The sequence below is a fragment of the Neomonachus schauinslandi genome, chromosome 1 (assembly GCF_002201575.2).
Source record: "Neomonachus schauinslandi chromosome 1, ASM220157v2, whole genome shotgun sequence".
In the NCBI taxonomy this organism is placed as follows: Eukaryota; Metazoa; Chordata; class Mammalia; order Carnivora; family Phocidae; genus Neomonachus; species Neomonachus schauinslandi.
The window spans coordinates 5,516,557-5,540,306 of NC_058403.1; the positions used below are offsets into that span (position 1 = coordinate 5,516,557).

Here is a 23,750-nt window from a genome sequence, read left to right on the forward strand (position 1 = left end):
CCTTCCTCCCTCCCTCCCTTCCTTCCTTCCTCCCTCCCTTCCTCCCTCCTTCCTGCCTTCCTGCCTTTCTGCCTTCCTGCCTTCCTCCCTCCCTCCGCCCCTCCTTTCTTCCTTCCTCCCTTCCTTCCTCCCTCCCTTCCTTCCTTCCTTCCTCCCTCCCTCCCTCCCTCCCTCCCTTCCTTCCTCCCTTCCTTCCTTCCTTCCTTTTCTTTCTCTTTATGATTGCTTCCTATTTCCAAGCACTTTGGACCAGAGCAAGGAATGAGCAGGCTTCCTGGCGCAAATCTCACGGTGACTGAGCGCCCCCTAATGACCACAAGGAGTTAATTCGCCTTCTCCCATGACTGTTCCAGGAGTGCTTGAAAAGCAAAGAGCTCTGTGTCCAGAGACCTCACGTTAGGGGCAGAGATAGAATATGGGCTTCATTGTAGCACTAAGTGTAGATTTTAAGGCACCAAATTTGCACTGCAGTTACCTCTTGTGCAGTTAGCCACGTGATCATAGGTTTGAAGAGGCACAAGGTGACTTGCATCCATAATTTCTGACCATTTCTACGGAGAGAAGTCTTAGAAAACCAGAAACCCAGAGACTGGGATTTTCCATCCAGCGTCATGATCTTTGCAATCATGATTACATATGCCTTTTGGTTTTCACCTCAATGCTAACTCTTCATTGATGTGTATGGTTCTGTTGATGTTTTGTCCCTTTTCCCAGGTACAGCATTTAAGGTCTGGATAAACTCGATGTGAAAAACATTTCAAACAGCCCCCATCTCAGTCTGTTTACTGTCTTTCCTCTGACACAATGGTATAGTTTTGCAAGGGGGGTTTACCAGGGAGGGGAGCAGTGAGTAAGCTATGACTACATGTCTGCTTTTCAGTACCTTTCAGTAGCCAGGCTTCCCATTTATATGCCATATGCTACGAAATGCAGAGGATATGTACTGTATAAAGCAAATGTAACGTCAAACAGTCATGAGAGTGATGGGGACACAAACCAGAGAAGCAATGGCTTTTTACTCTTGCAGTAAGACCACAAGTGTTCTCTGCTCCTCAGTCCCGGGGCAACCTCCTTCAACGTGAAGCGGTTAAGCTGGAAAGAGAGACTGGAAGTCTGTTAGGACTTACGCATAAACTCACATTATTTTATGGAGTTATCATACTATTTGAATAGGGAAATGGTATTCATTTTCCCCCCTTAATTTTATGGATTGAGTGTGATTTTTTCTTTTGCTTGCATATTGAAATGTTAAACTAATGTTGCTTATTCCGTATTGCTTTGCCAATTAAACTACGCACAGTTATTACAGATTCTAATTATTTAATTTCAGTGCCCAGTTACCCCCCTGAAAATGTCCAAGCCATAGCAACATCACCAGAAAGCATATCAATATCCTGGTCCACACTTTCCAAGGAAGCCTTGAATGGAATTCTCCAGGGGTTTAGAGTCATTTACTGGGCCAACCTGATGGACGGAGGTAAGAGGATGAAAACTAGGGCTGTGAGTTTGCCCCAGAGAATGCGTGATGGGACTAGCAGACCCCCCTCCTAAAGTAGGTTTCAGGGAATGGAGAGCGCATCTTTCTCAATGGACACTGTCCACTCTCCCCACGTCATTCTGTTCTTACCAATCATCGTGTGTTCTCACAGGTTCATAGAGCTGCTTGAAACATCATGTATCCTCAAAAAGCAATTTGAGGTATCGGAGGGGGTGGCACTGGGGAAATGTTGGCATGGATGTGCTTTCTTAGATGAGTATCTATGCCAAGCCTCTGCATGCAGCACCAAGACATTGGTCTGATTCTAGAAGGTTCTATGTGATGTGTATCCTAAAAGGTTGACCTCTTCCAATTTCCTGATAAAACTCAACAGGGCAACTTCCTAAGTCCCTGCAGTTGACCCATGAGAGGGTTCAGGGGGAATGTCAGAACACCCTGCCAGGAATATTGTTACTTCTCGCAAAGAGCCATTTCATACAAAACCCTCCATTTTTTCTCCTTCTGTTTTATTCTCCTTCTCCTTCCCCTTTTTCTGTTTCTCTTCCTTCATTCTTCTTGTTTCTCTGTGTTTGTTTCTTTTTCTTTCAAGTTATAGGACAAACTCCTTCTGTGTGTCTGGCCAAGACTGAATGAGAGTGTGACCCGCACAAATAGTGGCAAGATTGGGGCCAGAAGTTTCTTGCAGGGAATACGTCTCAGTGTGGTGGTGCTTTCATGGGGCGAGCGCTGCTGGGCCAGGCTGAGCCCCGCCCCGTGACCAGGAGAGGCACACACCGCCCTGCGGCCTTCACAGGGGAGCTGCTAAGCTCTGCTCACTGTCTGCATCCCAAGACCTGTGTGGCCCACACCCGCACCCTCCCCTTCTCTCCTCCCCAGCTGCCTTCTGCACCCCTGCCCCAGGGCAATGCCTCTCCTCTGGCCTGGGGCTTCCTTCAACCCCTCTGACTGCACGTGGACTCCTAGTGCATGCTCACCTCTGAGTTTGGGCAAACACAGCCAGCGCCCCCAGATACATCCCACCCCTGTTCAGGCCACCTGGGGCTGCTCTGCCAAGCAGGTGGCTGTCCCCACCCCAGTAAACAGAACACACAGGGTCTGAGGCTGCAGGGGGCTCTAATATTGGTGCAAAAATAAAGGAACGAAGACACTTAGCTGAATAAGCTTAATTTGCCAAGGAAAGAGCAGCTTTTGGAGGCTTAATTATTTATGTCTATACCAGACCTGCTTCTCAGGGCTGAGGACAGGACCGGTTCCTCCTGCTGTTGAGTATAGCACCTCCCACATCACCCGGCACTAGAGACGTTCTGTAAAGATTCACCTGCTTGATCTGAGGCAGACACATTAGCTGAGCATCTGCTCTGTGCTGGGCTCGTGCTAGACACAGAGAACGCAGCGTCTGCCCTATTAGATGTTCCAGACCAGTGAGCGAGGGAGAATCTCGTGAACATAGAACCACAAGCCCAATAATGCACAGCCAGCCCCAGAGATGGACAGATCTATATAGATGATTCTTTTAACAACTTCACCCTCTTGTGCCTCAAAAAAGCTTTTACAAATCCCATAGACATAAAGTGTAGAGCAGTGACAATTTGTAAAAGTATCCATCTTATTGGCATGATGCCATACTATAGCATTGTGTATACTTGTTCTCATCCTCGTCTTGAATGAGACAGAACTAAATACTTGAGCACACTTACCTAGAGGCAGTGTGACACTGAAATTGTTCTATTTTTGTTCCTGTTGGAGCTGTTTCCAGGATCCAGTGGTGGCTACTCATCCTATCATACACATTTTCACACATCACTCATATTTGTTAATACTATTAACACCTTAGCTCCACGAAGAGTGATGTGGTTAATACGGTTCTTTTGACTTGATGCTTCTAAAGCCTTAAAAACTTGAATATTCAAAAACATAAAAGTCTTTAAAGACTGCTTGGAAATGCATACAGTTCCTAAAGATACTTTTGCTCACTGTATTAAGATCAAAGTGGTGTGCTTAATGTCTAATGTAGGAGTTCTACACTTAATCTCCGAAAGATGAGAAGGAAACCCTTAGAGACATAAACCTGCTAGGAACACTCTCTCCTCACCTGCTACTTACAAGAAGTGACATGTATGAATTAGCAGGTAATTCCATGGGGTTACTGGATGCTTCCACAGAAACTCCTCGGGCTGCTGTCCCGAGGAGTCGTGAAAACATGTGACTGTGTAAAGGACTGGTCCCACTAACCCTGAGAAAACACCACCCACTCACTCTCACACTCACATTCACACACACACACACTCAGACACACATACTCACAGACACATACTGATACAGACTCACACACAACCCTCACACATACATCCGCTCACACGCACAGACCCACACACAACCCTCACACATACATCCGCTCACACTCACAGACCCACACACAACCCTCACACATACATCCGTTCACACTCACAGACCCACACACAACCCTCGCACATACATCCGCTCACACTCACAGACTCACACACAACCCTCACACATACATCCCCTCACACTCACAGACTCACACACAACCCTCACACATACATCTGTTCACACTCAGACACTCACAGATTCACAACCCTCACACGTTCATCCGCTTACATTCACAGACACTCACAGGCACACACACTCACACATACATCCTCTCTCACACACACAGGCACACACACTGACAGACTGGGAGACACAGATTGTTACTACCACTGTGATTAGGAGTTGCCTCAAACACACATGTAGGAAAGCGTCTCATTATTGTTAATGTGGTCAGATAAAAGTGGTGAATACATTCGATGGGGGACGCTAACCATACAACATGTTGGTGAAATTTCTGAGTATTTTATCATAACCTGAAAGTTCGATACTTTTCAAGACTTGACAAGGCCATTCATCTGCAATTGACAGAAAAATTGTACACTTTGAAGTCACATCTCCATCTGCATCTGAACTCTTTGTCATTTCTTCTGTGTTTCCCCGAGACAGCACGGTGCTTCTGAAGCGAGACAGCATTTAGTGCCAACCAGACATTCACTTCGATGGTGGGCAGTTGACGGTACTTTAGAAACGTCATTTCCACCCCGTTTTTTGCCTTGAGACTCTTTGAGGAGGGAGGGTATGAATACAGAAAACAATTCATTTTAAAATAGAAAGTTAAAAATTTTTATAGTAGAAATAATATGTCTAAATTTATTTTATATATTCATTTCATATTATTTTATTCATGATTTCAACTGAACATTATTCTTTAGTTACTGGGTTGTTTTTTTTTTTAAATAACTCCATGGAGTCTGTAAAAGGTAGATGATAGAAATCCTGCTTAAACTATAAAAAAGAACAAAAGCTCAAAGGAATGGCAAATGAAGCATGCTGTTTTGATTGGGCTTTTTGTCATCATTTTCCTTTCTATTTTCTCTGTTTCTGCTAAGCATCGAGTATCTGCCAGTCAGGAAAATGCCCACTGTGCCTCCTGGACCATGTCAGGACCCTCTGGGGGGTAATCTTGAATGGGGGTTCTGACTGCAGTCACATTCCTGGTTCATGAATAAATCAGCTCATCAAAGCAATATGAACCCCAAGACGAGTAAACATCCAAATGTTAATTCTAATCCGCATTGTGCTTCGTGAGTAGATGGAATTCTTCTGCTTTAATCGTTGCTTTCTTTAAAAAGATGGAGATGATCCACTTCACTTTGTCCCTTGTAGCCATCCTCCTCCCCATCACTGTGTCTTACCCAGGAACTGTCCAGATGCATCAGCACCACTTTCTCCTGCAGCAAGACTGCAGCCCACTCTCTCTAGTGGGGAGAGACCCCGGGGCCCTTCTTAAAGATAAAAATTTAAAAACAAATGCAAAAACCCAAAGTCCCGGGACGCCTGGGTGGCTCAGTCGGTTAAGCAGCTGCCTTCGGCTCAGGTCATGATCCCGGGGTCCTGGGATCGAGCCCCGCATCGGGCTCCCTGCTCAGCGGGGAGTCTGCTTCTCCTCCCTCTGCCTGCAGCTCTGCCTACTTGTGCTCTCTCTCTATCTCTCTGTCAAATAAATAAATAAAACCTTTAAAAAAAAAAAAAAACCCAAAGTCCCCAGAGATCAAATGAGTAGACAAGGTCTCATAACTAGCTGCTGGCATGCAGCCCAGTGGAACCCTGTTTTCCCTGGGGGGTGTGTGTGTGTGAGAGAGAGAGAGACAGAGAGACAGAGAGAGAGCGAGCTTTGGCACAGCATGGAAGTTCCTAAATCTGGAAAGATCTTGATGAGATCTATACTTAATTTTTTTTTCCCATTAGCATTTGAGTTTTTTTATCCTCATCCACTCGACCCATATTAGATCTGTTCAGGAAAACGAACATCTTAAGTGGATAATATAATACGAGGAGTTCTGGTGGTCACCGGCGGACCCTCCCGTTCTGAGGGGAGGCTTCCTAACCCATCAGGCCTGAAGGTTATCCACTCTGAATGTGCCGCGACCCCACGCAGGAGCGAATATCTTTTCACTTTCGAAAGCCATCTCTTGAGGCTTCCAGACTGTGGCCCTGAAAAGTCTTCACCCTGCTGGCCTCCCCAGAAGACCCCAGGCCAAAGGCACCTTCTGGGGACTGCCTTCCTTGCCCCCTTGCCCCCCAGCACAGCATCCGGCCGCAGGACTGGCCCACGATCTGCTCGAGGTGGTGATGCGCCTTGGGCTCACGCTCAGGCCTACAGCTGTGTCTGGGACCCACCGTCCTTCCCATGCCTGTGGGCCCTCAGCCCTCACCCCACACAGGGGTCCTGGCAGGTGCGTGACAAGCCTGGGCCACTCGGGGCCCTATTTGAGATTTAACTTTTCACCTATGTCCAGCTCTGACAGAAACCAGAAAGACAAAAAGACATTCTGGAGTTGTCACTAACACAAAATAGGTGGCTGTTAATTAATAGGCGGCCTTCTGTGCGATATGCCAGAAGGACCGGAGGACAGAAAGACAGAGGGCAGGACGAGAAAGTCCGTTTAATCTGACCAGTGTGACATTTTCACCGAGCGACTACAGCAGGGTGCGGAGACCGTGGTCTGTGGACATGAGGCCAGGCACTGTGGTTCCGTGGACCGTGCTCTCGGTGACTGTACTAGGCTCCATAACCTTAGGCAAGGTACTGACCCGCCCCCTGCCTCAGTTTCCCTACCTGCAACATGAATGGGTCGTGGAGAAGATAGGACTGGTGTACTGGTTAAATGAGTTTGGTGGTTGGTGGTTGTCTTTGCCAGGGCAAGAGGGAGAGAAGCTGACGGCCCTACAGCTTGCTAACCGTATGCACAGGTGGCCTTCACAACAGCCAGCCACCCAGCAAGGAATCCCTGCTGAGCCTGCTCCATGCCCGTCTTCTTAGTAACTGGGCACAGGCAGTGCCAACATGCCACGGATGGTTGTGTCTGGGGGTGAGCAGTCCTCATCCCGTGATCTCCTGCTCCAGGTGCTCTGTAGGTGGCTCATTTCAAAATCCAGAACACCCATGGAGGTCTTTAACACATCATTGTAAGTTTTCTCAAATTGCCCTCTCTAATATGCCTAAGATGGGAGAGCATAACATTCCACCCTTGAATATGATTAGCTGATCCCATTCCAGAAAATGGAGCGTTTTTAGCTACCACCACGTTTCTGACACATCAGCATGTCACTGATTCAGCAGGGAGGCTGGGGGAGGGGGAGGTCACTCCAGGTAAGAGGAACAGTTTGCTGAGCCACCTCATCTCAGTTCAAACACCTGAGAAGTTAGGTACTTAAAAATACATGACCATCAGAGTAGAGCTTGTTTGCTTTTTAAACAAAAAACAAAACTCGACTTGCAGAAGTTTCTTGATGAGCAATTAGAAATACACCCACAGAGTGAGCGATGTGCAGTCCCAAGCTCCCTGGGTCCAGTGTGGGGGGCATGCTTGACTGGCTGCTGGGGGCGTTGGGCCCTGGCGGTCGGCATTGAGTTATAACACTTAACGTGGAGTGAATCGCTCTGCTTTCCAGAACGACATTCTGCCCCCTCTGTTCTGGGTCAGTTCCGTGTGAATGAGGCCATGCACAGCCCCTTGGAGTGATTTCGGGGTGTGGAGGCTGGAGGGCGAGCCCAGTGCCCCCACAGCCAGTCACCAGGTCATGTTCTCTTGTCCTTCAGAGCTGGGCGAGATTAAAAACGTCACCACGACACAGCCTTCCCTGGAGCTGGATGGCCTGGAGAAGTATACCAACTACAGTATCCAAGTGCTGGCCTTTACCCGCGCCGGGGACGGAGTCAGAAGTGAGCAGATCTTCACTCGGACCAAAGAGGATGGTGAGAGATGGGGCTGGTGTGTGTGTGTTGTGGGGGATGCTTGAGGCCCCATGGAGCAACAGCATCAGGACAGGAGCTGGTGTTGGGAGGGTCCCAGAGCCCCGTGTTCCTTCATGGGCCTGTCCTTGACTCTGCTCTGGGCAAACCACTGGCTGCCCTCCCAAGACATTCCAGCGCAATTCAGACCGTCGACTTCCTGGGTCGCCTTTGTTCGATGTATCCATCGTTTCTCTCCCTTAGAATTTTTCTTCTTTTTAAAAAAAATTTTTGGCCAAGTACTATTTAAACAAAAATGCCTTTTGTCGCGGAGCTGTGAAACACGACATACCTGTTTTTTATCCCATCAGAATAATTTCCGTGACTCATCCTCTGTTAGTGTAGGCTCAGATGATTTCCATCCTTCCACTGGAAGATTTCGTAACGGTCTAAGTCATATTATTCTACGCCAGCTTCAGAATCACTTTAGAATAGATCTTTAGTTTGAGAGCTTTGTATTAATTTTTTTAAAATTATTTAGAGGAATTCATAGTGATTTAGTAAAATTTTAAATTACGGCTCACTTTGGTTCAGGCCATTAATTCTTGCTGTTCCAAACAATGTAGACTTGCTAGTGTGACTCCCAAACCTTCAAAAACTATATGGCAAGTGGTTTTTTAGGGTTTTGTTTTGTTTTTTGTATTATTTTAAGGGAAACTCTGAAGTGCCGTATCTGAGCCTATTTAAAAAAGAGTTAAAGTTCTGATAAATATAGCTATAGTGAGAAAAACCGCCTCCACCTTAAGAAAGGAAGGAGCAACTATGTCAAATGATACCAATGTGGGACTCTCCAAATCAGAGCACAGAACTGTCCCAGAGATAGGGTGGGGATGAGACACCAGTGCCTCGAAATTCAGTGCAGATTTTGGCTCTACAACTTTTGTCTTCTTTCCAGGACTCTGTTCCCAGGAAGCTGGGCAGAGCATAGTGGGGGAGGTGTTAGCCATTCTTATGACCTCCCATTGGCAGGTTTGATGCTGATGCACCCTCCATCTCTATGTGGGATTCAAACACACTGGTTCCACCCATATCCATCCGGTGGAAGCAAGGCTGGGGACTCAGGCTCCGAGGCCTGGATAGACTCTTTCTTCAGCCTTTCTGTCCCCTAACAAAGCTTCTCTGACACCCACAGCATACCCTCTCTGTTCTTACTCTCTGTCCTCACCTCTGCAGGCCCAGCCCTACTCCCCCAACCATCTACCTTCGCACACTATTCTCACCATCTCTGTAGTCCTTCTTGCTTCACTGGGGGTACACACAAATTAGCCTCATTAGCTTTCGCTTGTCCAGAACACACAGGTAATTCTTCCCAGGAATGTGCAGGTATCAACCTTTTCTGCTCAAAGGAATTGGATTATTTAGGGAAATCTTAGAGCAAATTGAAATGCCGTTAGAAAGTCACACATTAACGGAGAGATCTAAAAAGCTATGTCCTAAGTGAAGGTGGTCATAATGTAGTTTTTAAAAATGCAGTAGACAAAGAGCCGTGTCTAGATGTTGGCTCTGTCGCTTGCTGCCCAGGGGACTTTGGGCACCTTACCTAACCTCTGAACTGAACTCATGTACAAAATTGCCATCATGATCAGAGTTAAGATATAAAAAGTCAAGTGATGTGTGTAAACAGCTAGCTTGACACGTAGTGGGTTGGTTCGTGACACTAGATATTTGATTATTTGATCTCCACTCCTTCAGAGTGGGGGTGGCACATTCTTTTGCATTGCTAAGCAATAACACAAATGTCACTGGAATCATTATTTAAAGAGCACATTGATTAGCAACATAAATTTTGACACCTGCATTTTTCAGAAGAATGTACAGAAATCCATTAAGAAGGGAAGGTTCCCCACAGCTTATTGACTGGCTATTTTGGATCAATTTTTAATTAATCCTCCACTTTTAGGAATCATGGGGTTCTCACTCAAAGCTTGACCCTGAGACCTAAAGTCTAATTTGTCAATCAAGTATTCTCTGCTTTTGTATCTAATGCCGGTGGTGTAGGGAGATGCCATCGATGGTGAAAGACCCCGCCTTGGGTCTAGCAGTTCCCCTGGAAAGGAGGTGGAGAATCCCACATGTGCTGGTGTGCATTTCAAGAGCAATGCAGAACCGAATGTCAGTGTTTACTTGGGATAAATCATTAGCATTTTCAAAAACAAGCAGAACAGAGATTAGGAGGAAGTAGAGAAAAACTGGTATAACAATGAGCTTATCTCCCCCAGATACACATGAAAAATTCACTATTTGGAGATGGTGAAGCATTGTGCCAGCCACCCTTAAAAACTCAATACCTAATATAAATAGGCATTTGAGCAGTTTATAGAACTGAAAGCAATTTTGTATCAAATTGAAAGAAGGGACAAGGCTAATTATCATAGAAGGAATGCTTAGTCAAATTGAGAATATAGATCCTGTTTAAACTTCTGCTACAAAATCGTACAGTTTGGAAGGTTTGGATTAACCTGCCAGATTCAATTAAAATGATGTAAGGTTGTAGGTAAAATTCAAGTGAAATAATAACTGCCAACATTCATTAAGTTCTTCCTCAGTAAGGCACTAATCTAGGCACAGATTGAAGTTTCAGTGTTTATTGATATTCTCATGGGGAAAGAAATATTAATGTATTGACACAAAGCATTCAGTTTGCTCCTCTGTGCCCCATACATTTCTCAAACAAGGTCCCTAAACCCCCAGTGTCCGGAAGCCTAGAGTTTAAGTTGTGTTGTTAGGTCCCTGATCATCTTAAGAAGGAAAAATGTATTACTTGCTAATAAAACATACAAAAATAGAATTAAATGGTAACTAAAAATAGATAAGATAAATAAATTGAATCAAAACTTAAAACATTTTTTAAAAGTTTATTTCTGCCAGGGATAATTCGCAGTTGAAATGTTTGCTCAGAGAACAAGTTGTCTGTGCCTTAAGAAGTTTCTCAGCCTCCATAAAGATTGTTGGGCCAGGAGACAGATTCTTAAACCTGTGGACATATTCTTGGGGCCATAAACATGCTCTTGGCCCCACAGACATCGCCTCAGATTTGTTGATGTATTCTCAGGGTCCATGAGAATTGCTCAGGCTTCAGATTCTCTTCCCAAGACTGCTCAATCAATCAGAAGTTGTAACTTTATTATTCTGCAAGAACGCAAAAGATTATTTGCTGATCTGACTTTCTGTTTTTTTGAACACAAGATAGCTAATTCTGAATTCTAAAGGGTTTGTGAAATCCTAATACCGTTTTATTTGCTAAGACTATAATCTGAGCAAAGCCGTGGGGAAAGAGAACACAAACAAAACCCAATCTATTAATTTTCCAATTGTTATTTTTATTCTGCAGGCATAAGGTTGTTACAGCCCAGATCCTTTTCTGCAAAAGTAAACATTGTATATGTATAAACAGAGATGGTTGTGTTTAAGTTCAAATATTTGCTGAGTACATTACTAATGCACATAACTCTGTAAATCATTTTATATGGGAAGAAGGCCAGCAAGAGGTGCAATAGGGGATCTGTGCTCCCCCGCCCCATGATTCACACTCTCTTTGCCTCTTTGCGGGGCCGGGGGTGGGGGCGCATCTGAAAACAGAGCTAAGATCGAATGAAGAGTAAACTGACATCAGGCTATCTCTGAATCCTTGGAGTCCCCAGATCTTGAGCCATACATTCTCCTGGAGGCATGATCATCTGTTTTCGGGTATTGTGTGATCACACCTCAGTGCACCTTAAAAGCAATGGACTCTTCGTGTCTATTTGCCTAACCACCCGAGTGTCACCCCTGCATAGACAGGTACTGAGCACATGGCAGGGCTGGACTCCGTATGGCAGCAGGTGCACCAACAACACAACAGACCAGGGTGTCCCAGAAGGCCTTCCCCTGTGTGGATTTCAGAGCTCCCTGCCCTGCAGTGATGCTCAGGCAGAGCCCCAGAGGTGCCCCGTGGGGGGGCTCCCCACTGCCCCCTCTAGTTCAAGAAGAGCCACCCCACATCCACCTGTGCCGCAGTTAAAGGATTTGTCTCCTTTAAAAAATGTTTAGAAAATACCACTCTTGTAAGAGCAAAGGCCAGGAATACCAGCATCTTGTGGAAATGGGAACAGGAAAGAGACTTGTGCATGGCATGACCATGATGGCAGTTGCGGATGGTTCCATCCAGCATCATGCGGTCTGCCCATGGCTCAGGGGAGTGGGGGAATCCTCGCGACAGCACTGGGCTCGGGTGGGTCTGGCTACCGTGGTGGATCACATATGGACAGGCTCCACGTACACACACAGCATCCATAACACACACAGCCCTGCCTATGCCTGATCAGCAAGACCAGAGAAGTGATCGTGACAGTAACGAAGTAGGCTGAAGTATCTGTGTACGTAGTCAGACTCATACTTCAAGCCAGTGCAATAATTTTTCAAAGCACTAACTTCGATGTTTTACATTAACACACATCATGAGAGGCCTTAGCTCTACGGACTCATTTTTTATGCTGTATAACAGATCACCTCAAACTTAGTACCTTAAAATAACAAAAATTTGTTATCTCACCATTTCCATGGGTTAGGGGTCCAGGTACCCGTCAGCTGGCTCCCCTGCTCGAGGTCTCACAGGCTGAAATCAAGGTGTTGGCTGGAGCTATGGGCTCGTCTGAGGTCAGGTCCTCTCCCAGGCTTACTGGTTGTTGACAGGGTTGGGTTCCTTGTGTGTGTAGGACTGGTCTACCATCTCCTCGGTGCCCAGAAGCCCCCTGCCGTTCCCTGTCATATAGCCCCTCCTCAGCAGGACAGTTTGCTTCTTCAAGACCAATGGGAGAGTATCTCTCCTGCTTCAAATCTCTCTGACTTCTTCCATCTCTGACCCCTAGCCTCTTGTAAGGGGTTCCTCTGATCAAGTCAGGCCCACCCAGAATATTCTCCTGTTGGTTGACTTAAAGTCAGCTGATTAGAACATTAATTATATCTGCAAAATCCCCTCACCTTTGTCACAGAACATAACCTGATCATGGGAATAGTCCATCCATCATAGTGACAGTTACCACCCACATTCAACAGGAAGGAATGACACAGATATGTATATCAGAGGAAGAGAATCTTGGGCACCATCTTAAAATTCTTCCTACCACACTATAGCTGATGAAATCATTTTTCTTTACACTTAGAAAATCTGTATTGAGGATTAGTATGTTCCAGATAGTGCCCCAGGCACCGGAGATACAGCAGAGAACAGGATGGGCCTGGCGGGGCTTGTAGGCCGCTGGAGGAGACAGATATTTGAGTGGATCCTGACATGTGCCATGAAGGAGAAAGATCTTAAGAGAGAACGTGGGAGCCCTGACTTAATCTAGCCTAGTGGTCAGAGAAGGTTTTCTCAAGGAAGTAATTAGTAGAATCTGACAGATGTGTAAGAGTTGCCAAAGAAAAGAAGGAGAGTAGGAAAAGATTCTAAACAGAAGGAACGTAAGACCCTAGATCATCCTGTATCAAGGTCCTGGGGTGGGACAAGCATGCCACTTCCAGAGACCTAAAAAATGGTCTGATATTGCAGAACACTAAGCCAGAGGGAGAGGCCAACTACTAACCTTGTCACGTAGAGGTCTAAAGGACTCACTGATCTTACACATCCTCTGGGGGCTGGTAGGGGGAGAAAATTCTAGGTTCTGACTTTTGCAACCATGAGCATAGCTGTGCCATTTCTTGCAATGGGTACAGGAGGAGGGGAGGTTTGGAAGGGAAGACGGTGATCCCAGTTTGGGACATGGTAGGTCTAAGGCACCTGTGAATCTGAGTGGAGATCTCAGTGGCAACTGGCTATGTGAGCTGTAAGAGCTTCTTCAAGCAGCAAGGAGGCATAGGGAAATTGGAAGAACACAGAAGAGATGGTCCTCTGGAGCGGCATTCTTTACTTCAACCAGTTAGATCTGAAGTCAGAAATCCACTCAACAATGGCTAAGAATTCGTGAAAATTGTCTAAACTTGCTTGTACTTCCATTAAAAAAAAAAAACAGATTAACAAAATGTAACTTGATGACTAAGAATGTTTTAAGAAAATATTTCCCAGACAGACCATCCTACACCATCTGTTTTCTGCAACTCTCAACATCTGGTGTTTATAGTTCAACCCTGGGTCACAAAGTAAAGGCTAGGATCCTTTAGTGATGTGCACTATAAGGAAATGAGGATTGTCCTTACAAATGATAGCTAGAATTTATTTGGTGCCTGCTGTATGCAAAACTCCATATAAATTCTTTAGATGAATTATCTCTCATAATCCTAGCAATAAAACCGTGAATAGGTACAATTATTATTCCAACTTCATAGATGAGGAGACTAAGGTTTGTTGGAGAAGTTAATGAATTTGCCCAGGACAGAGAACTAAGTGGTAGAGCTGAACAAAAGCCCTCAGTGAAAATGCAGGGCTCACACTTCCCAGCATTGTGATATAAATTTTTTTTTGTATAAAATTCTAATAACCCTAGAAGGAAAGATTGCACAAGAGAGATCATACCTCAGTGTATGAGGAGTCAGATGGGGATTTACATAGGAAATACAGTGAAAGCCCTTTGATCTGATTTAATCAAGACAAGTTACTGGAAATAATCAAAGCAAGGAGTCGCTAAAGTTTACAGTGACCAACAGACATACTTTAAGGTACGTTTAAGGTACATTGCATTTTAACTTAAAACATACAAATAGAGATTGATTCTCTATTCATTCTTTAATTAAATAACATGGTCTCATTTAAGTTTTGGGTGAAAAGATCTCTATGTCATCAGTTCCATGACTGTTTCCGTCATGGATCATCTGCCAATTCCAGCTTAGGCTTCCTGAGAGTGGAGTAAAGCATGCTGCCGTTTGCCAACAATCGCTTTGCTAGGTTCTTTTTTAATCTGTTTGTCTTGGTTTTCGCCATGTGTATCATTTTTCTCAATGGTCTTGGCCCAAACCTAGCCAAACCTTCCTTTTTTTAACTTTCCTTTGAGAAAGCTTTTCCAAAGAAGTTCCATTAATTGTCACAGAAACAGCTTTCTTTGGCACTCATATTTCATTGGTTTACATAATGAATTAAATCGCATTACCATGACAAGTATAATTGTCACAAACAAGGTGGAAACAAGCATGACTGACTTTTGCTAAGCAGTCCCTCAGGTGGTTGCTGCCCAAGCACTTGGGCTTCTAGAAGGAAGCTAGCCAGGGGGAGTGTTGGGCATGGTGAACACTAGCAAGGTGGTTGCTTTGCAGAAGGAATGGAGAGTGTTGGCGAATCCAGGGCATCCATTAGAATGAAAAGGTCAAGCAAATGTCCACTCTACCCTTGGTGTTCAGGAGGAGCCATTGTGGGTCTGAACCAGGTTGTAGATTGGTGGAGGTCTTTGTTGTTACCCTCACCAATAGGAGACCTGAGCACAAATGCCCTCCATATTCAGGACAACAGTGCCTTGTTCCTAAGGACTTAGTAATTCAGGTGTCATCGCTTACATGTGTCCCCTTTCCTAGACCTCTGCCATCAGTGGGACTTGCTAAAAACTGATCGGAGATTTTATATTTTCAAATGGTGACGATGTCTAACCCAAGTTAGCTCTCACCGTGGTTGCTGGTTTTGTTGTTTTGACCTAGAAGAGTCGAGATGGCAATCATGACACACACATTCAACTCCAAAAATGTTTACTGAGCAGTTACGTTGTTATTGGAGCAGGAAGAGACTCAAAGATTCCTCAGGGGCTCACAAGAGACTTATATTGGTTGGAATTTGAAGACCTCTATCAAGGTGGGAACCGCCCTCCATGTAGACAGACCAGTGAGGAACAAAACAAGATCCTCAAGGCTTATCTAGTAGCAACATTAATGCTCTTTTCGCCTCTTCCTGTAGCCTGCCTGCCTCACTCCATCCTCCCTCTTCAACCTGGAAAATAGAAAGATGGGGGGTGGGGTACGTGCATTCAAGCTCACTCCCAAATTATGCTTAATATTGTTAGCACCATGTCCTGCTTTCTTAGAAGGTTTACAGAGGAGTGTTTGTTGTCTACATGAGCTGTGAATCTCTGACACAAAAGTCTATCTTCATCAAAAGTATTTCTGTACCTCCCCTCAGCCAAAAACGGTGCCATTACTAAGTGTCTCGGGCGAGGAAGAGTGGTCCCTGATGACTATGGAAGTTTGCCCTCATTCCTGTCTAACTCAGGAGGCGAGATGTACATCCCTAGCCTGTTCAAAGCCAAACTCAGTAGCAGCACAAGAAGCTAAAGTCTCCAGCTGTTCAGAGGCAGGAAATCACGAGGGACTGCAATGGGGAGGGAAGGCTCCCAGGAAGACAGGGACTTGAACTGAACGTATGATTTCTGTGGAAGAAACGGTTATTCATGGCACTTGTTAAAGAGCGGCAAGGCAGACTTTATTCAGGAGGACTGCTGTGAGGTATACATGTGGGGACCACCTTAGTGGGGGATCACGGTAAGGGAAAGAGACTGGGCTTGACTTCAAATACAAGTGAAAGTGGGAATTTACAGCCAAGGGATGGAGAGGAAGGAGTGGGGTCGCTGGGTGGAAAATTACGGACAAGAGACATCAGGGATGAGGGGCGTTCTGACTAGATGGATCAAACAGGACTTTTGCTGAAGGCACGCTAGGATGATCAGGTATTACCTGGGGTATGGTAGAGAATGAAGACGTTGATTGTGTATCAAAAGAGATCGATTATTGAGGTGATTCAGGCTGAACTGACTTAGCAGGATTCTTAAAATTGGGCTCTTAGCGGACATGCCCGAGGACAGGGCTAGTGGCGTTCACCGGTCTCTTGTCTGAGAGAGGCTGTCAGTTCCTAGGGCTGCTGGAACAGAGTACCACAGACGGGGGGGGCTCAACAACAGAGATGCATTGTCTCACAGTTTGGAGGTCGGAAGTCCAAAATCAAGGTGAGGGCCAGGTTGGTTCCCTCTGAGGCTGTGAGGGAGAGTCTGTTCCAGACTTCTGTCCTTGGCTTATCGATGGCCATCTGCTCCCTGTGTCCTCACATTGTCTTCTCTCTCTGCATGTCTTTGTGTCCACATTTCCCCTTTTTCCATAAGGACCCCAATCCTACTAGGTGAGGGCCACGCTAATGACCATAATTTAACTTGATCATCTCTTGAGAGACCCCTTCTCCAAATAAGATTGCAATCTGAGCTTCTGGGATTGGGGTCTCCACTTGTGGATTCCAAGGGGACTCGGTGGAGCCCTCTCTCCGGTCAGCACTGATCCTCAAGGAGCTGACCATGGAGAGAGTGGCCAGGCCCAGCTGGAGCGGGGGTCGTGTTGGGCAGCGTGGGCCTGAGTGCCCGGTCGCAGCCCCATGTCTGTGACTAAACGCACGACTCTTCTAGTTCCAGGTCCTCCTGCAGGAGTGAAGGCAGCTGCAGCCTCAGCCTCCATGGTGTTTGTGTCCTGGCTTCCCCCTCTCAAGCTGAACGGCATCATCCGAAAGTACACTGTATTCTGCTCCCACCCCTATCCCACAGTAAGTTGGTAAATAACCAAGTGCCTTTCAAGCACCTTCCAGAAACAAGCTGCGAGCGCTCCCTGGGGACAGTTTTGTTCCTGTCTCCCACCTACTTGGGTCTTTCTAGTGGTTTTATTTTTTGTCCCGGTTGTCTCCACCACAAAGCAACATCCTCATTTATACCTCATTTGAAAATATGCTTCTGAATCATTGCAAGGGACACAATTGTCTAGAATTGTTGTTTATTTGGTGACTTCCCATGAAACTGCCAGCCGGCTTCTCAAAATCAAAACCCAGAGGTCTTAATTGTGCCTTAATTGATAGTCAGTGGACAACACCTATTGATTTTGCTGTTGGACTCGTCATTATGTGCACTCCAGGCTCTCTCTGCCTCCCCCCTTCCCTCCGCCCTCCCTCCTGTGGTCCCACCTCTCACCCCTTCTTCCTGCTGGGACCCATCCCCCACTGAGGGAGAGCGAGCAAGCCCCTCTTGTGCCAGACATGGGGGCCCTTGCTGAGGATCTGTGACCCTGACAATTACGTGGTCCGCCTCGTTCATTGTGACAGAATTAAAAGTTAGGGTAATTAATACTTCCCAGTGCTGTATTTATTTTCATTAATATTATTACTACCAAGTCATAATTATAGAGCTAAGCTGTTTATCAGACCAGATACAAAAGCAGATCCAAATGGGAAATTTTAGAGAAAAGAAAGCCAAAGTGGGACAAAAAAGTCCTGATATCTTCATAGGAATATGTAAGGCATTTTCGGAGGTAGGCACCATGGCTGACCCCTCTTTCTGTCCCCCCGCTGGGCCATAGAACTTGACAGGCATAGTCACTCAGGAAGTATTTGTGGAATGAATACACAAACTAATTTTGTTTTTTATTGTGGTAAAATACCTTCACAAAAAATTTACCATCTTAATCATTTCTAAGTGTCCAGGTCAGTGGCGTTAAGCACATTCACACTGTCATGCGACCGTCCCCACCGTCCACCTCCAAAACATTTTTATCTTCCCAAACTGAAACTCTGTCCCTTAAGCACTAACGTCCCAACCCTCTGCTTCCAGCATCGTCAGCCACCACTCTGCTTTCTGCCTCTGTGAATCGGACTGCTCTAGGGGTCCCACAGGAGCGGAATCTGACAGCCTTTATCTTTCTGTCATGGGCACACCTCACTGAGCATCGTGTCCTCAAGGGTCATCATGTTGTAGCAGGTGTCAGGATTTCCTTCCTTTTTAAGGCTGACTCCCATTCTCGAACTAATTCATTAATTGATTCTCTAATTAAAGTGATACATTTTCCAAAGTCTAGAGTCCGTAGGGAACCCCCAGGCCTCGGAGTGCCCCAGACAGTGAGCGTGATTAGCGGCGCCAGAGAGACAAGGGAGAGCCTGTGTTCGGCGTCTCTGCTGGAGAACGTTCGTCAACAGCAGCCCCCCTGGAGCTGAAGTAAAGATTTACGTGTAAATGGTCAGAGACGGGCTCCAGAACTTTCTTGCAGGTTCCTCCTTTGGTTTCAAACATGCTGTTAATTCCCACCTGCTGAGTCCTACCGTCAAAGTTCGGAGATGCTAAGCAGTGCTGGGAGGAAGCGCCAGGCAACCGTGGTCTGCTACTCAGAGAGGCGATTCGCAGAGGACCCCTGCGCAGACCCTGATTCTCTTGTCAGCCCTAACATAGAACCATTCTGCCAAAGAGAGACAAAATCATCGCTAGAGTAAGGCATACCTGCATTCCCCTCGAATTTGAAATGCTTCTTTATTTCTATTCACTCATTCATCCATCTATTTGCTGTAGAACTCACATTTGCTGTTCTGACGCCAGCAGCCTAGGAAGAGACTAGCAGGGTACCCAGAACACCAGCAGCTCCCCCTCTATCTGCTCTTTATCTCTAAGCTAAAAACCCCAGCCTGGCTCATCTGCAGTTGATCCAGACAGACCGATGCATGGGGGAGACAGCCCCACCTGTGGATGCCGGGGGCCATGTTAGTCCCTGTCCTCCCAGCCAGTGAATTCCCCACCATAGAATAGCAAGAAGCCATGCTCAAACTGTCCACAGGGTGGAGAAGAAAGGGATTTCCACAGTCTCTCTGTGCACAGAACACTGGGGTTCGACCACCCAGGACTGTACCAACAAGACCCTTCCAAAAACGACCATCCTAAGATCCAACTAACCAGAAAAAATGGGAATGAACAACCAGGTTTTTCACCTACCTAATGTCTGACTGCCACTAGCTAGGTGTGTCTGTGCTGCTTTTGACAATATTAAAAAGCACTATGGATCCAGAAATAGGATCATTACAAGGTGCCTGTGATCTTCTGGGCAGCAGCATGTAAGTTTTGCAAGGAAGGTCCAGAATCCCAGAACGGTCCTCAATAACGTGAAGTGAACCAGAATCAGGCTATTCCATCTCTCGAGGCACATGGCTGTTCATGTACTTCAAACATCTAAGACCACAAGGCCCAGGTTTCTGAATAGACTTTATTTTTAAAGCACTTTTTGGGTGACAGAAAACCTGAGTGGGAGGTACAGAGATTTCCCAAACGAGGCCTATGATTAAAATAAAATAATACCATTCTAAGTAAAGAGCAGAGAGGACTAATGCATTTCTCTTCGAAGGGAAAACCACCCATTATTTTGGGGTTTTATTCATGTGGAATTAGGAAGAGAGTATAAATTACTGGAAAGAGGGACTTTGTTTCCATCCCGAGCTTCTGTAATTTGACAGTGAGAATTCTGGATGCTGTCACCTCTTGCGATGTTTTGCCATCTCCACCGAGTAAACACCAGAGGGCAGTGTGAGCTCTGTATATTTCTCTTGCTCATCTCCCTGACTTTCTTTTCTTTGAAATGATTTCATAGTTGAATGTAGAACATGGGAAGATAAATGAGGACACCGCACAACCTGTAATTCGTTGCTCTGTAAGGGACTCCCTCGGCTAACCTCTTCGCTGATATAAATTTCCCCTAAAGACCCCCAGTGAAAGGACCTGTGACAAGCCCCAGGCTCTTGTCCATAATGCGTAAAGCCCATTGTCTAATAACAGGCAATGGTTTCGTTGTGTTCTCTCGGGTCAGTTTAGTCAAAGACATTCAGATTTGAAATTGCATACGTGGCCAGACGAGAAACTGCAAATTCATCTAAAGTCTGGGGGTGCTGGGAGTCTTACCGTGAGGGACCAGCAGGTGTGCCGAGACATCAACCTTCCCAGGCCGATTCGAGCCACAAAATCTTAAGATTCATTTGATTCAGGAACTCATCCATATAATTTTGGGGCCGTGGCTATTAGTTTTCATATATGATGGTTGGAACGATCAATTCACCCAGTTGTAAGGTCCCAGGAAGAAAGGAGTGAGGCTGGATCTCCTCTCTAAGGCTCCTCCCTGCATGAAAGCAGCCCGCGGGAAATGCGGTGTGTTAGCCAAGCAGGAGGATAGAGAAAGTGTCTCTTTTACAGTGTTAAGCAGATGAGACAATGAAATCAGACAGCACAAACTTCTCAGCAATGAACTAAATTAGAAGACCTAAAATAATCATATCAACGAGCCGTAACCTACATCAGTTATTCCAGTTTGGGATGATGATATGATCCAGTCCCTGCACAGGACAGGTGTTCAGTCGATGGTGCTAAATGAGCAAAGGAGAATGTTCTAGTACTCTTCTTATCCAGAGGATGACTTTCACCTACTAAACTCCCCACAGTGTAGCCCACTTGGAAATAAGCAAGTCTTCAGGGAAGCAAAGAAAGTAACCTTTACCAGGTCTGGGTAAATTCTGAGCCAAGGTAGCAGGTGTGTGTTTGCCCTATACGTGCCCCCCGACCCGGGGCCTGCATTTAATAAATCATGGGGCTGAAGACAAGGGAGAGTGGCTTCAGAAACCCAGAAATGTTGAGTAATCTCAGGTCAAATAAGAGTGCCACGATAGAACTGTCAAGCGGGGTCGACCTGACCGTCCCTATTTATAATGCTGTCCATCTCACCGGCCACTGCTCCTGTCTCCGAAGCCACCACAGACCCCCTGGCTATACGAGGCCATTGCCCCCTCCCCACCAACACCCACCCTTACATGTATGCATTTCTCAACACTCATCCTTCATCTTCTTTTCCTAGTCTTGATTATCTCCATGAATCATTGAATCTGTTCTTATAATTTAACTATCATCTAAAGTTACAAGGGTCAAAAATGTTTCTCTCCAACCCCAACCATCTTACAAGACCAGTCTCATATTTCCAACTTCCTTCCATCCATGTCTCCATCGAGATTCCACTGCATCCAGCATGTCCAGAACCTAATTCATTCTTGCTCCCCTTCTCTTCCTGTTTCCCAGCTAAGCTAATGATTTAACAATACCCGTTGTCCTCTGACAAGAGGCCTCGAATCTCAGGGATTTACACCAACAGTCTTATGTTTCTTTCACATTCACGTCCATTGTGAGTCGGTAGCTCTGCTCCATATTACCCACACCGCAGGAGGGACCCGTGACAGTTTTATGGCAGAGAAAAGGACCTCTCCGGGGGTCTGACAGAGGCATAACGTGGCCTCCCTCCAACCACAAGAGAACCAGGAAGCCAATCCCAGCACATACCCAGAAGACAGGAAAACCAGAGCAGCTTGGAGAACAACTCTACTGGCGACCATGGGACTGCCGTTATAAAGGATAGAGTGTCTGCCTTTCTTTGAGGAGTTCCTGGTTCTAGGGAGGGCAGAAAATACCAGAGATGGTCGCTGTTCTTGTGATGTGGCAAAGGACACAACCGGGACATGCAGAGGACAGAATGACATGGAGCACAGGCAAGGGGGTGTCACTCAAACAGTAGGATCAGAGTCAGTTTCTTGGGATGTACATACAGACCTGGCTTGCAGGTGGGACGTTTTACTGGACAGAAGGGTATTTATGACCAGAGGAAACAGCATCTGTGAAGTGACATTGTGTCCTGAGAATCCTCTCTCCACAATATCTTTTTAATCCTCGCCCTTCTTTTCATGCCCACCACCATTGCCCTGGTTCAGGTCCTCACCTGGGAACCAAATTAGGTCAGAAGCTTTCCCAGTGCCAGTCTCAAGGTCCAGTCCTGTGTCCACATTGCTGTCATCATCATTCTTTCACATTCTAGGTCTAACCATGTCACTCCCTTGGGCAAATTCTTGGCTGACTTCTCCCTTTTTACCTAAATCCTCAAGACGACATGGACAGATTTCCACAATCCAGCTCCAACTCCTGTCCAGTCTCATATCTCCTATTCCATTACCCTACCCAGCCAGTTCTTAAACCATACCACGTCTCGTGTGTGTGTGTGTGTGTGTGTGTGTGTGTGTGTGTACGTGCATGTACACTGGGTCCTCCTGGCCTTTTCCCTCTCATCCTCTTTCCATTTAAAGTCTTTATTCTTGGGCGCCTGGGTGGCTCAGTTGGTTAAGCGACTGCCTTCGGCTCAGGTCATGATCCTGGAGTCCCGGGATCGAGTCCCGCATCGGGCTCCCTGCTCGGCAGGGAGCCTGCTTCTCCCTCTGACCCTTCCCCCTCTCATGTGCTCTCTGTCTCTCTTATTCTCTCTGTCTCAAATAAATAAATAAAATCTTAAAAAAATAATAAAAATAAAAATAAAAAAAATAAAGTCTTTATTCTTAAGGCTCAACTTAAATGCTTTATTATTTATTTGCATTTGCATTTGCTATAGGCTATACATTTTATGCCTATGGTTTCCAAATGTATTTTTTCATGGCTCACAATAGGAAATACATCTTACAAGCATAATGCACTACCCACACAATAAAAGCATCGTAAACAAAATTTACACTTGCTCCACGTGATACACTTTGATATTTCCCATTCTGGTAGGTTTTTTGCTCTTCGATTTTATTTTGCAAATGATTGTCATAACTCACAAAATTGCTTCCATGACCCACATCTTAAATAATACTGGTTTTCATCAGCTAATCCTCATGATTACTGTATGCAGGTGGGGTTATTAGGACCTCACTTTAGTGATACTGAAGTGGATCATGTGCCATCTGTCCAGGACCATGCAGTTTGCAAGGCAAAGGCAGGGGTTGCAACCCACAGGTGTCTGAGCTCAGAGTCCAGGCCCTTTACCCTGAGAGCATACAGCCTTCCCTGGGAAGCTGGCTCTGTCTTACCGCAGAGGTCCCCAGTATTACTTTACAGCCTCATTTTGGCATAACTACAACCTCTTAAATTATTGTTAATTTGGGGTATAGTTGGGCCCCCAGAGTGGCTTGTCAGCTGACGTGCAGGCCTCCCAGCTAGTCACTGTTCTGCCTTTAGAAAGCCTGGTATTATGCTGAAATAGTGGATGTTCAGCAAATGTTGTGTTGAATTAAATTTTATGGATAGTGGTTGGGAGTCATCCAAGAGAGGTTGAACTGTATAATGATGTTTCTGGTTCATAAGGCAGGAAAGTATCTTATATACTTGGGGATGC

At 45.8% G+C, this 23,750-nt stretch overlaps 1 protein-coding gene across 1 annotated transcript in view; it reads left to right on the forward strand.

Annotated features, from left to right (window-relative positions):
* DSCAM (DS cell adhesion molecule) overlaps positions 1-23,750 on the forward strand; it is a 709,341-nt gene that overhangs the window by 613,866 nt on the left and 71,725 nt on the right. Inside the window, exons 20-22 of the mRNA XM_044918979.1 lie at positions 1,331-1,477; positions 7,653-7,808; positions 17,183-17,316. Of these exons, the coding sequence (XP_044774914.1) occupies positions 1,331-1,477; positions 7,653-7,808; positions 17,183-17,316 (437 nt within the window). The remainder of the gene's footprint in view (positions 1-1,330; positions 1,478-7,652; positions 7,809-17,182; positions 17,317-23,750) is intronic.